Here is a 13,861-nt window from a genome sequence, read left to right on the forward strand (position 1 = left end):
TTAAATTTTGAGATGTCGAGATATGACGATGTTATGAAGCCGATTTTGAGATATTTCTATATATACCGAGATTATAAACTATTGCCTGTATTTAGCTGCTCCTTCAACTCTTCAACCTTATTTACAGGAACGTGGTAATTTTTATAAAGGAAAACATTTAGATTTTTTCTGTTTTAGTCACTAATCTGTTTTAATTTTATAACAAATTGTTTTTAATGAAGTTTTAATTAAGTTTTAAAAATCCGTTTTTTCAATTGAGAGAGAGATTATGTTTTAATAGGAGAAGAATTCCCGAAAAAAATTTCGGTTGTAAAAAAATATTTCCATTTTCAAATAGAAGAGAAATTTATGTTTTAATTGGAGATGACATGGAATTTTAATAGAGCTCGAAAAATATCCCTTATGGAAGCTTTAATATTAAGATATAGATAGATAGATTGGATGGTAATTTAACCTCGTAATATGCAGTAGTCTGTAACTCTGTATAAGTCTTCTCTGCAGAAATAATAACCATTTTAAAAGTAATCCAGATAATAAGCAGTACTTACTTTTACAAACTATCATGTGTTCTTTATAAAATGATGATAATGTCAATTGCAAAGTAGCATGCTCTCTCAACTGGTCCATCAATTTTAACTCAATAAGCTCTACAGAAAGAAGAATTAGCTAAACTGATTACAATTTATCTGACCTTGTGTATATCACAAACTAAAAGACCTCTGTCCACACTTGGTGCCTTCAGATCCAGGTATTGGTGATAGAGAACCAATCCTCTATGTAATCTTCATGTTTGAATTTGAAGAACGTAGACACTCATTTCCAAGACTGCTCACCAGTTAGCCGAAACCTCCACCAAGATGCTCAGTCTGCTGAACTTTATCTTGGCCTGAACCACAGCCATAAGCCCATAACTGAGAAATATCTCCATTAATAGCTATGTAACATTATCTCGTGGAAATGAAAAAAGAATTTCTCTTTCTACTAGTTCAAATAGTTCCTTCAAGCGATTGGTAAACTTTTCAGTGATGTTATGAGTGATCCTCTGCTGGAACTTGGTGCTCTTCAGCCATGCAATCCCTAAATAAACATCGCACTGACATGTACTAATGGAAGTCGAGTTAGGGGTCGCAATCTGGTACCGCAGATGGACCTGCTCATAAGAGAGAAATCAGAAACACAAGTTATTTTTGAAGTACTTCAGATATGATTAACGCGTCTTTCAATTATTTAGGAATTCTATGTTATATTTAAACTAACACCAGTTATATTTTAAGTATTGCTTTCAAATTATAAGAAACAATTATATGTTACTTACACTGAAGTGGTCTCCAAAAGGAACATCATGGAGGATCTTAACCTCATCCACAATCCACCCATTAGCCACAGGAGTCTTTTGCTGTGTGCTGGTTACTTCCCCTCCAAATATTGAGACATGGCGGTTGAACTTGTAACTCAGATGCCTTTCAAATACATCAGGTCTCACCTCTTCCCATTCTGTTGTTGCGTAGTTAAGACATCCTAATTTCCCCATTACTATATGATCCAAGTCCCCACCATTAAACATTTTCATCAGCAACTCTATCTGCACAAATGGACCAAAGGGATAGGGATCCAAACTAGAACTTGAGAAAATAAATACAGCAAACCGTAGCACAGTCGAAGATTTTTTTTCTAGTCATTTAAGAACAACTCAATCATTAGTTGGAACCTTGGGTGAACTCACTGAAAATGGATCCTGTCCCAAATACTAGAGCAATGATTGTACTTTGCTGCGCAAAGAAACAGACATTTAATGAGGACACTCCACATTCAGAGCTACACCGTACCCATGTCAGTTGCATGGAGTCATGGACAAGGACAAACAACCACACCTCAACAATCCAAATACACATTCAATCCATAACTCCATAGGTGGTGTGATAATTTATCGAGTCACTTTCTAAAAGGATTGTAGTAGGACGAGAATGAGACAAATGCCTTGGGATGATGTGGTGGTGTTGTACGCATTGGGAGGTTACACTACAGGAAACAGCCGCCAGCCAGTAGGGAAAAAACAAATTAATGAAAATAAGGCAGAGTGTGTGGGTTCCTAATCTGCCAGATATATCCAAAACAGGCTTCAAACTGTTACAACACTGAAATCACTGTGGCTAGCAAAGCCTTTTCCATAAAAATGTTTGTGTGGATAAGTTGGTCCATTTCATCTCTGACCTTAAGCACAATGAAATTACATGTTTCACTTTAGACTGTTAAGTGCTAGTCATCTCCAACTATTATGGAAGTAATATCTCCCAACCCAACACCAGTGACATCTTTAAGGTAATATTTTATCAGTAACCTAATCTACAAAGAGCCACATGCCTACATATAACTTTGAAGTATGAAGATCTTCAAAGGACCATGTTCCACCAAACAACTGAATGCCAAAAGTTAGGCATGTACAGTAACATACAGTGAGTTGCTCAACACAGTAGGATTCATTTGATAAATCAACAGTCAATCAAGTAGCTTCCAAGTCCTCCAGATTTTTCTTTTTTGCTCCTTACCGCTTATAGGTTACTTTTGTGATTATCTTTCATCTCATTTGCAGGATAGATATATACCAGAATAGTGCACACAAACATGTGTCCTTTTTATTTACCTTCTTAGGGGCACCATGTTCATCACCTCATCTTAGATAATTCCAGTATAACGGTGCATTCTAGTGAAGTATCCATATGGGCATTCCGAAATAACAGTGCATTACAGGATTTGTTAACCGACTAATGATACAAAATGCATAATCCACTTACATTAACAGGAAGCTCTGCGGAGAAAACCTTTGACATATGGGCAGCATCTTCAACACCCAAAAAGGGTCCGGAATCTTCATTCTCAACATATTTTTCATCTTGATCCTGCTCATTTTCCGCAAGTTGTTCTTTCTGCTCAGGGTTCATGTTTCTTGATCTCCATAAGGCCATGATTATTCTATAAAAGACAATATGATGATATTACATGATTGGAGATGAATTTACAAGTATATCGAAAAAAATGTTGTATATAAAGGTTGTTCTGTATGTGTGTAATAGTTTAGACCAGGAGCATTGTTATACCTGCTAACTACATTAAATGATACAAATGACTGAAAGTGGAATCTAAGCCTTCCTTCTTCATCCTGAGACTTGGCACCATGTTGTGCATCGAGACCCCTACCCTTACGAAGAACAATAACCATTGAGGGGCTACCGACAGATGCCAGGGAAGGGGAAATCTCTTCAATGTCTTCAATGTCCTCCCAGAGAAAGAAGAACTTGGTCTTATACCCAAACAGGTTAGCATAGAATCCAACAATTCTGGCTGATAAAAAAAGACGTCCCTGCACCAACAAATCATCAAAAACTTGTGGAACTGTTGAATACATAAGTGCTGAAATGAACTCAATTGACTAAAAGTTTTAAACAGGTAACCTTGGTTGTTAACAATTAATAATCATAGCATATTTCCCAATTTCTTTTTGTGATTTTGTCCTAAACAAAGAAAACTAGGTGCTTACTAAACAATCAAATTGACAAACCTACTCCTTGAATTTCCTTCAACAAAAAGGAACACTATGAGGCACATAGTGAATTCTACACATGCTCAAAACTAAAGTTGTACTCAAATTTACACTTTTCCCTTGGTACACATGAAGCTAAAATCCCAAGACAAAGTGTCTTTCAGTCTATGGCATGTATAAAACCCACACGCCTGTCTCCTCTTAGCACTCTTCCTTTAACAAGAGATGTAAGTACATGGTGCATTTACGAATTGTAATATTTTCAAGAAAACTTATCTGCGAAGCCGACTGTATATGGTTCAAAGCCCTCATACATCCAACAATGAAGGCTTAAAAGTGGTTCAACCTGTTGACGTATGTAGAGTCCCACAATGTTATAAGTGTGGACACATATTTAGTATAAGGAAAACTTATCACCCAAGTTAAGTTTAGTATAAAGAGATGAACCGATGGCTAGTGTTTTATCACTTCTTACCCTTAATTATTCTTGCGCCTCCATCCTTCTTCTTCTTCACCTTATCTCCTAACCCTAACTAGCTAATAACTATATGACTCTCCTACCATAAATGTTGGTATCGGAGCCAACTCTGTTTGGAGAATGCTAGGAGAGAGATCCGAAATTTCAAGGTTCTAGTTTTAGAATTATCAATTTCAATATTGTCTCTTAGTATTGTTTCGCTTCCGCAATCTCTATCATCAAGTATTCTTTTCAAAAGGGCGCAATCTCTCTGTCTTCCACATGCTCTGTCTTAGTATTGATATAGGAGCGCACACCCCCTTTAGTATTATACAACACGATCTCTTTGTTTTCCGCACGATCCATCTTAGTATTGATATAGGGGCGCACGCCGTTCAGATTGCCTTCATAAAGGGGCGGACACCCTCTTCAAACCTATATAGCACGCTCTCTTTAGATCTATATAGTAAGTAGTTATTTTTCTTCACAAGGACTGACATTGTTCCTAAAACCGATGAATTCGGTAACACACCTGTTTTCTCTGTTGGTATGACATCTGTTCAATTGGAGGGTATTGCCAATTACCTTCAATGGGCAGAAGCAATTACAGTTTACTTTACTGGCAAAGGTAAGGAAAGTCATCTGACAAATTCCCCAATCACAGATGAGAAAGTAAAGACAACCTCGACGAAAGATGACGCCTTAGTTAAGAATTTTCTGTGAAACACTATGGAGAAGGATGTTTGTAATACTGTGCGTTTTTTTTAAACTTCTAAGGAGATTTGAGAGTATCTGCAAGAATCATATTCTCAATCTCAGGATACTTCACGTATCTTTCAATTGTATGAGAACATCTATTACTTTCAAGATGGTTACTCTTACCAGACACAGACCATCACAGTTTCAGTCTCTCCTGTTCAATGGCATAGACTCCTTGGTCATCTTCCTCTGAGCAGTTTGCGTTGTTTAGTTCCTAGTATTCCTTCCAGTATTTAGTCTTTAAGTTGTGAAGTTTGTGAGTTAACCAAACATCGTTGTGCTACTTACAAAAATAGGTTGAATAAGTGTTTTAGTGCTCCTTTTCAGTTAGTTCATTCATATGTCTGGGGTCCTTGTAGAACCATTAGTCTTTTTGGAGCCAAGTACTTTATTACTTTTATTGATGATTTCTCTCGTGTTTGTTGGGTATATATTATGGAAAATCGTTCTCAAGTATTCTCTATCTTTCAAAAATTCTATGCAGAAATTACTAATCAGTATTCTACAAAACTGCATGTTTTTTAACTGATAATGCCAGAGATTATGACTCTGTTCTATTCAAGTGTTTTTTAGATGATCATGGCATTACACATCAAACCTCATGTGTGGATATACTACAACAAAATGGGGTTGCTGAGAGAATGAACAAACATATTCTTGAAGTTGCTCGAAGCTTAATGTTTCAAACGATTTTTCCAAAGTTTAATTGGGTAGAGGCAGTTTTTACTGCCACCTACTTGATTAATCGTATGCCATCTTCAGTGTTAGGTGGTACACCACACTCTGTTCTTTTTCTTGGTCAACCATCTTTTTATCTCCCTCCTCGTATTTTTGGTTGTGTCTGCTTTGTTCATAATCTTCAACCTCATCGTGATAAATTGAACCCTCATGCTATTAAGTGTATCTTCCTTGGGTATTCACGTACGCAGAAATGGTACAAGTGTTATAGTCCTCATCTGCGAAAATCCTTTGTTTGTGTTGATGTGATGTTTTTTGAGGATGTCCCATTTTATTCTTCCGAGGGGAAGGTGTTTACTGAGCCCTTTGAGGACTGTGTTTTGTCTCCGAGTATACCTTTAACCCCTCCAATGTTGGACAAGGGTGTTGTTGACCTTCCAGAGGCTGTTGGTACTACTGAAGGTATTGTTCCAAACAATAATGTTCCTACAGATAGTGCTCTAGCCACTATTGTTCGAGAGCTCGAGGAAGGAGGGTGGACACCACTTGCCTGATGTCTGTTCCACTGCTCCAACAACTATGTGCGTGAGCGTGAAGGAGGGCGGATGCCCCTTGCATGATGTATGTTCACCTGCTCTGCTCCCCCCACCTCTTCCCACTATGTCTATGGATCCTGCTATCACTCCCTCTGATCTCAATATTCCTATTGCCCTAAGGAAACTTGAACGTCCTCCTGACAGTATATATCGTCCTAGTAAGTATGCTCAATATTCTATTTCTCAGTATGTTTCTCATGACCATTTACCACCGTCTGTCCAGTCCTTTGCTACATCCTTGTTGTCTGTCTCTGTCCCTTCTAACTATAGGGACGTTTTATCCCATCCTGGCAAGAAGCAAGCAATGGAAGAGGAGTTGAGTGTCTTGTATTCTAATGAGACTTGGGTCCTTGCAAATCTTCCTCCTGAGAAGAAAGTGGTTGCTTGTAAGTGGGTTTTCACTGTTAAGCATAATCCGGATGATACTATTTCTCGTTTAAAAGCTCGCCTTGTTGCTAAATACTTTACCCAGACTTATGGTATTGATTACTCCGAGACGTTTTCTCCTGTTACCAAGTTAGCTTTTGTGTGTATTGTTATTTCTATTGTTGTACATCATCACTGGCCTCTGTACCAGTTGGATGTGAAGAATGCATTTTTGCATGGTGATCTCCTGGAAGAAATTTATATGGTACAACCTCCTGGTTTTGTTGCTCAAGGGGAAAGTCTGTCGATTACAAAAGTCTCTTTATGGGCTCAAGTAGTCTCCTCGAGCTTGGTTTGCAAAATTTAGTCAGATTTTGATGGCTAATGGAATGACTAGGTGTGGATATAATCACTCTATATTTTACAAAAAATCCAGTAAGGAATTATTATCTTAGTTGTGTATGTAGATGATATCATTGTCACAGGTTCTAACAAACAGGGTATTGCCCGACTTAAAGTTAATCTCTCAAAGCATTTCTAGACCAAAGATCTCGGAGAACTGAAATATTTCTTAGGCATTGAAGTCACAAGGTACCCTGGTGAAATTCATCTCTCACAGAGAAAGTATGTTTTGGACCTACTCAGTGAGACAGGTAATTTAGGAGCTCGCCCAACAGAGACTCCTATGGATCCGAACAACAAACTCCAGTCAGATGGAGAGTTGTATGCCGATGTTGAGGGATATCGTAGACTGGTGGGAAAACTGATCTATGCTACTATCACTCGACCATATATCTCTTTTGCCGTTAGTGTAGTATCTCAGTACATGCATGCACCACGGATTCCTCACTATCAGGCTGCTATTCGTATTGTGCGGTATTTAAAAGGTTCTCTAGGTCGCGGATTGGTATATCATTCTAATAGAAATTTTGATGTTGTTGGATATTCAGATGCCGATTATGCAGGATCTTTCTTAGACAAACGATCCACCACTGGGAATTGTACCTTCCTTGGTGAAAATTTGGTGACTTGGAAAAGTAAAAAACAAATAGTTGTGGCAAAGTCTAGTGCAGAGACTGAGTATAGAGCAATGGCTCTCAGGGAACTGGTGAGTTAATGTGGATTCGTAATCTGTTACATGAGTTGGGTTTTGAAGTACAACTACTTATACCACCACTTCATTGTGACAATCAGGCAGCCATCCATATCATCTCTAATCCAGTATTTCATGAGTGAACTAAGCACGTAGAGATAGATTGTCATTATGTCCGACATAAAGTTGAAACAAATGAGATAAGTACTCCTTACGTGACGTCTAATAATCAGTTAGCTGATATCTTCACCAAACCAGTGTTTAGTCCAGTTTTGAATTATATTTGTAACAAGCTGGGCATGAGTGATATCTATGCTCCAGCTTGAAGGGGGGGGGTGTTGACGTATGTATTGTCCTACAATGTTATAAACACATATTTAGTAGTTGTTGTTTTGGTGCATAAGGAAAACTTATCACCCAAGTTAAGTTTAGTATAAAGATATGAACCGATGGGTAGAGTGTTTTATCACTTCTTACCCTTAATTATTCTTGAGCCTCTATCCTTCTTCTTCTTCACCTTATCTCCTAACCCTAACTAGCTAATAACTATATGACTCTCCTAGCATAAACTAACACAACCCAACCAGTGAAAATTTCACTTTAGATAGTACGTATCACGATGCACACGTTTTCTCTATGAATGCTGATACAAGTGTGGACACATATTTAGTAGTTGTTGTTTTGGTGTATAAGGAAAACTTATCACCCAAGTTAAGTTTAGTATAAAGAGATGAACCGATGGGTAGAGTGTTTTATCACTTCTTACCCTTAATTATTCTTGCGCCTCTATCCTTCTTCTTCTTCACCTTATCTCCTAACCCTAACTAGCTAATAACTATATGACTCTCCTAGCATAAACTAACACAACCCAACCAGCGAAAATTTCACTTTAGATAGTACGTATCACGATGCACACATTTTCTCTATGAATGCTGATACAAGAGGTAATAACCCGCACCTGCAAAGGCAATTTCCTCTTCAGGTAGCAAGAAAAGTCATTGATAAGAAATTCTTCAGGAGGCAATCCAAACAATTTCTGAAATGTTGAATTCCTGTGAGGCGACCGAAGGTTCAACTGCCATAAACACAAGCACGGTTTTAGGAAAAGTGGAAAACATTGAAAGAAAACTATAAACCCTTAGGCTCATCGACAATGAGCTCTAGGATATTAACTCCGTAATAGTAGATATATAAAGTAATCGTTTATCACCCTCTAAATTTAGCATATACCAACAGATTGACTTGATCCATCCAGAATCCAGATTGAGCCTTCCATGGAATGAATCAGACTCACATTTGTGCGCCACAGCACATAATTTTCTACAAGAAGACAGACAGTAGGGAGCAGATTTTGGCATAAGACTTTAAAACAGTGTAAATGTGTCAAGTACCTTCTTCCCAACTTCCTTCTCCATTTTTGTTAAGTACTCTCTGATGGTTTCAATTCCATTCTTGTTGTCCAGAAAAATTCTCAAGTGCAGTTTGGTCTGAGACGACTTAGCCAACTTTCCCTCTAGGTTGACCCAGATGTCGGCTAGCTCTGTAGATGTGTGTTTAAGAAAATTGATCTCAGCATGTCCCAGTGAGACAGCCTGATCAAAAGGACCATCAAAGTCAAAAACCTCCACATCAAGCACTGAGGGTGGCTCTTCCATTGCATCAAACTCCAATATCTCTGCAGGTGCACACTTACATGTGATATAGACCAGGGGAAAATATAATAAAATAAAATAAAAATAAATAAATAAAAGTAAGAAGCCAACAGAAGCTATTACCGTTCCATTGAGGATCACGTGTTTGTAGCTTGACTGAACTTGTCCTACTTTTACCATTGCAGGTAAAAACCACATAGGGGTCTGATAACCCTGACGGGTCCATAGAAGTTATGCTATTTCCTTCAACCAAAGCTACTGTGAGCACCCATCCATCACCTTGGGATTTGACACCATGATCGCTTTCTACAGGAAAATATACAACCCAAATTTGGTAACTTAAGACAATTCCATGGTCAGACAAGTGCTTTATAAGAAATTTTTTGAGAAAAGGTGTCAAAAATTTACCCCTATGCAATCTAGCCTGTATAAAATGAGATATCATATTGAAAACACGCTGCAGTTGAAAAAATAAGATTCCTGAGGTGATTATTTCTCCAAAGGAATCGGGCAAATCCAGACCACTGAATTCCAAGCCACGCAATGTGCTCGAACCAGACAGGAATATATGCAGTGTGATGTACAAAACTATGACAACCGTGGAGAACACCGTGAAATTCCAAAAGTAGTGCACTGCCAACTTCCAGTCAGACTGATGCTCCATTTGCAATGATGCCAACATTTGCTCCTTGTCCAACAGTTCTGCCGAGTCCACTGGTTTAAAGTTCTTAGCCAGCAGATCTGCAAACTGTTCAAAGCTATCTTTCAATCCCTGCCGAGCCCCTCCTTCGATCATTCCTCGCATCATTGTGCTTTGATGGAAGTTTACTTTCCAAGAAATTATAAGATTGGCAGATTCTTCCCCTGAAGGTAACCAGGGTCCAGGAATAATCTGGTAAAGTAACTCTACCCTAAAACAATTTCCATATGGGACATCTGGAGTGCTTACAGTTACGAAAACCGCAAACCCATTCCCGTTTGCCTTGATATAGGTTTGCTCCTCCTTGGCTTTCACAGCCTTGACTATCTTTGTTGCAGCTTTTAAGTAAGTAACTGCTCTGGTTAAATGTGCGCCTTCACCAGATTTCCATGTCCAAGGCCCCTCTTGCAGATCAGTAGTTCCCTGAAGTTCAGCCAATTCACTCCTGAACTCTGAATTGGGCATGAAAAGGAAACTGTTGAGATCATTTGGGGACACTACAAATGTTTGGTCAACGAGAATACCTCCCTCAAGGTCCTCTGGCATTTTGAATTCATCGTCTCTCCATTGCATTGACTTCATAGCTTCTTCGAAGTTACAACTGGAGAGAGGTTCATCCATACAGTCCTCGTAATCAGAATTCGTGCACGATAGATCTGATGAATCATCTGTTTTTGTTTCGGATTTCCGATCTTCCTCTTCCTTGAAAATCCTTTCTATACGGCTTGTAATTGCTTTTACTAACTTTTTACCTTCTGGAATCTTCCGAGATAAAGCTGACGAGCTATGAGTATCATGAGATAATTCAGCTTGGCCATCCTGTTCTTTTATATGAGGAAGAAACTGGTCAGTGGAAGGGCAGCCATTTCCTCCTTGGAAAGACAAGCTCAGAAGAATTTTGCCTGCAACAGATTCTGAGCAAATGAATGCAATGCCACAATAAAATTTTAATTGCTGATATCTCTGTTAAAGATCATAACAGATCATAAGCACAATCTTGATGATATTTCTGTGCTATAATCTGGTGTGATCTTTAAGAATTTCATTTCTCATCAAAGGCACCTAATACGTATATGCACACCACAAAAGCTCAAATATTACATCCACGTTAATCACTCGCTTGACAAAATGAAACAAAACTTGGATAAATTGTGGAACTGAAGTAGGTACTTGGACTAGACTTCCATTCATTACATCTCTTGCCATGTAAGTTTTCAGAGGCAACTTGCAGCTTCTTTTAAATGGATTTGTATAGACTTCATATCCTACTCATTTTGTAGATTAATCTAAATTCAGGTTTCACTTGGCTAAGCTGCAGTTGACCCCTAAAATTTTCTAACCTTACAATGCATTGCATCATCTTCACTACTTAGTCTAACCGTGTATAATTGTGGCTGTTGTTTTAACTACTTCCACTACCAACCGCCTGAATGAAGCGCCTCATGGATTTTGCTAGGGGCCTAGGGGTGAATTATATGTCAGTTTGTCTTCACCTCCGCTCCCACCTCTCCCATGCTCTCCAACGAGCAAAGGCATATTCAGCATCCATTCTCCATAACATGGATACAACAGTTCTTCCTCTCACAGGAGCAACACTAGCAACCCGCGTCCACACCTTCCTCCCCTCTCAGTTGCCACAGATTTTGGAATTCTTCATTAACCAAAATTGTTCATATCTGTCTCCTTTTTTATTCATTCTCACTATGTTGGAGTATACTAGTCAGACAAGACTGCAAAGTCGACTTCTTTCTGCGGCAGAACAACATATACTCTTTGAATAATCCATACTAACATACCCCAATCATATTGGTTCCCTACATTTAGTATTTCAACCTGTTAATATGACAATTGAGGAAATTTCTCATGTCTTTCCTCAGAATTTTACCACTAAATTGCACTCCAGCTTGGGTATTGCATTTTCTCTTTAAGCAGTAAAAAATGGGCATTTCATCATCAGGTCTAACATTTTCTGCTGTGCACCTCTGCCCGTATTTCATATTACACAACATTGCTTACGATAACTAATTTGTACCAAACAATTTGTTCATAACACCCAAAATCTATACTACCTATACTCCAAAATTAAAAGCAACATATACAAATTGGGCATTTCATCAAAAGGTCTAATTTTTGCTTTCATGCCCATATGTGATATGTTAATTGATCAGTTACATAGCTTTCATTACCGCGACACGCTAAATTCATTCTAAACAACTAATTAAAATAAGCAATTAAATAAACAAATAGGACTAACCAGAATCCATGATTGGTGATTTCCCATATTTCTGTTTCTCAAGAGAAAACCATGTAGGTGGCAAAGTATGTTTATGTTCAGAAAGAATAGAAGAAACCGGAATCCGAACCCGACCCACTAAATCACCCGAACCATTAAAAAAGCCAAAATCAACTTGATCACAAACAGACACAATCAACTCATCATCCATATCTTTCACTCTAAACACAAACTCTTCATTCCAAACCGGGTTCTGAGTCTTCTTCAAAACCCGACTCCTACTTTTACTCTTGCCAACTTGAAGTTTCACATAACCATCTATCACACCTTTTGAGTCTTTCACTACTAACTCTCTTGCTTCAACTACGTACACGTAAAGTCTCATTATTTGTTAAACAAGTTTTAATGTGAGAAGAAGAAATGAGGAAAGCGGTTGTTGTTGATGGTGTTATGAGTGTAGGTTAAGTAGAAGCCATGAAGACGTGGAAAGTGAAGAAAGGTGACACGAAGAAGACAAGTGTATATATCGAAAACGTTGTTGTTTTAAGATTTTGAGATGAAGTGTAATGCATGGAATGATTATAGTTAGATCGAGAATTGAGTGGAGTCCGGTTTCTTTCAAGGTGGTGGTGATGATATGATGTTTAGACGTGTTGGACATGCAAAGACTCAAAAAAAATTAGCACTGAATCATGGCGGAATATATATCCTGATATATCAGCAAGTTTTGGAGATAAATCTCAAGAAAATCAGGAATTTGCACCAAGGAGTTCTACTCAAATATCTCAATAGATAATGTTCCACTCACTGGTGCAAGTTGAGGTGATAGTGAGAGTGTGACTGTGCGAGACCGAGTTCTCAAAATTGGGTGTCAAGCTATCCAGAAACCTAGTTAACTATCGCTTTAATCGACATACATGTCGGTGGTGGGTGTGTATAATATCGAAGCACAATACCAACGGGTGAAACTGTGTTTGTGATAGCTGGAAACACAATTTTGAGACTCCACTGGACCACCATGTTCGACTTGACGTAGGACTAAATGTAATCCTGTAGCAAACTATATACCCTGGAAACAGGATATCATCAGCAGATATCAGTTCTACGCTAAATGAGCATGTATTCACAAACAACGGGAAGGGTGATGGAAGTATGGAACACAGTAAGGGAAGACTATAACATGATCAAACAAAATGTACAAATGTTGGTCACATCAGGTTTTCCTAGTCAAGATTTAGATACTGCTATACAAGTTAAGCTAATCCAACAGATTATTTTATTTATCTATATAATAAAGCAGTTTTGTTTTTTTATGATGTTATATGGAATGGTCATGGAGAAAATAGTTTTGGGAGACCTCTATGAACCACTTTCTTTTAAGAGTCCCACTTATTAAAAATTTCCAAAAGAAAAAGTTCGCCAAAAGAAAAGGTGGAAAACCCTTTCTTCCTCTTAATTGTTTATAACGAGTGGGGTAATGCCAAAGAGTTTAATAAGGAGTTGGGTTCTTGGGGATGGATTTTTTAATTGTGAGTTGTTTTCTATAATTTTTTTAGTGTTTTTTTTTTGAATTTTTTTAATTGTTTGTAACTTGATGACCACGGTGAGACTACACCGAAATGTGGGTATTGTGGGGGTAATGTATTGCCAAAGAGTTTAATAAAGAGTTAGGTTCTCGGGATTGTGAGTGATTTTGTTATTTTATTGCTGCTTTCTTTCATGTCCCACTTTGAGTTTTATTTGTTTTTTTTTAGATATATATATCATTATGGTTTTATTGATGAAGAAA

At 38.0% G+C, this 13,861-nt stretch overlaps 1 protein-coding gene across 2 annotated transcripts; it reads right to left on the minus strand.

Moving 5' to 3' along the window:
- Positions 1-548: 548 nt before the first annotated feature.
- On the minus strand, positions 549-12,590 carry LOC147475686 (C2 calcium/lipid-binding and GRAM domain containing protein). Of its 2 annotated transcripts, none has more exons than XM_086583626.1 (9): positions 12,094-12,590; positions 9,548-10,741; positions 9,263-9,445; positions 8,879-9,162; positions 8,446-8,562; positions 3,096-3,358; positions 2,789-2,970; positions 1,316-1,578; positions 549-1,150 (listed from the first exon to the last, which is right to left on the minus strand). In XM_086583626.1, exons 1-9 carry the CDS (start codon positions 12,455-12,457, stop codon positions 935-937), a joined length of 3,066 nt encoding a protein of 1,021 aa, XP_086439752.1. In that variant the 5' UTR covers positions 12,458-12,590; the 3' UTR covers positions 549-934. The 2 variants fall into 2 exon arrangements, with proteins under 2 accessions (XP_086439752.1, XP_086439750.1); XM_086583624.1 differs by having other exon boundaries at positions 1,316-1,582; positions 2,793-2,970; positions 12,094-12,588.
- Between the last annotated feature and the right edge of the window lie 1,271 nt (positions 12,591-13,861).

The sequence above is a fragment of the Coptis chinensis genome, chromosome 9 (assembly GCF_015680905.1).
Source record: "Coptis chinensis isolate HL-2020 chromosome 9, ASM1568090v1, whole genome shotgun sequence".
Classification (NCBI taxonomy): Eukaryota; Viridiplantae; Streptophyta; class Magnoliopsida; order Ranunculales; family Ranunculaceae; genus Coptis; species Coptis chinensis.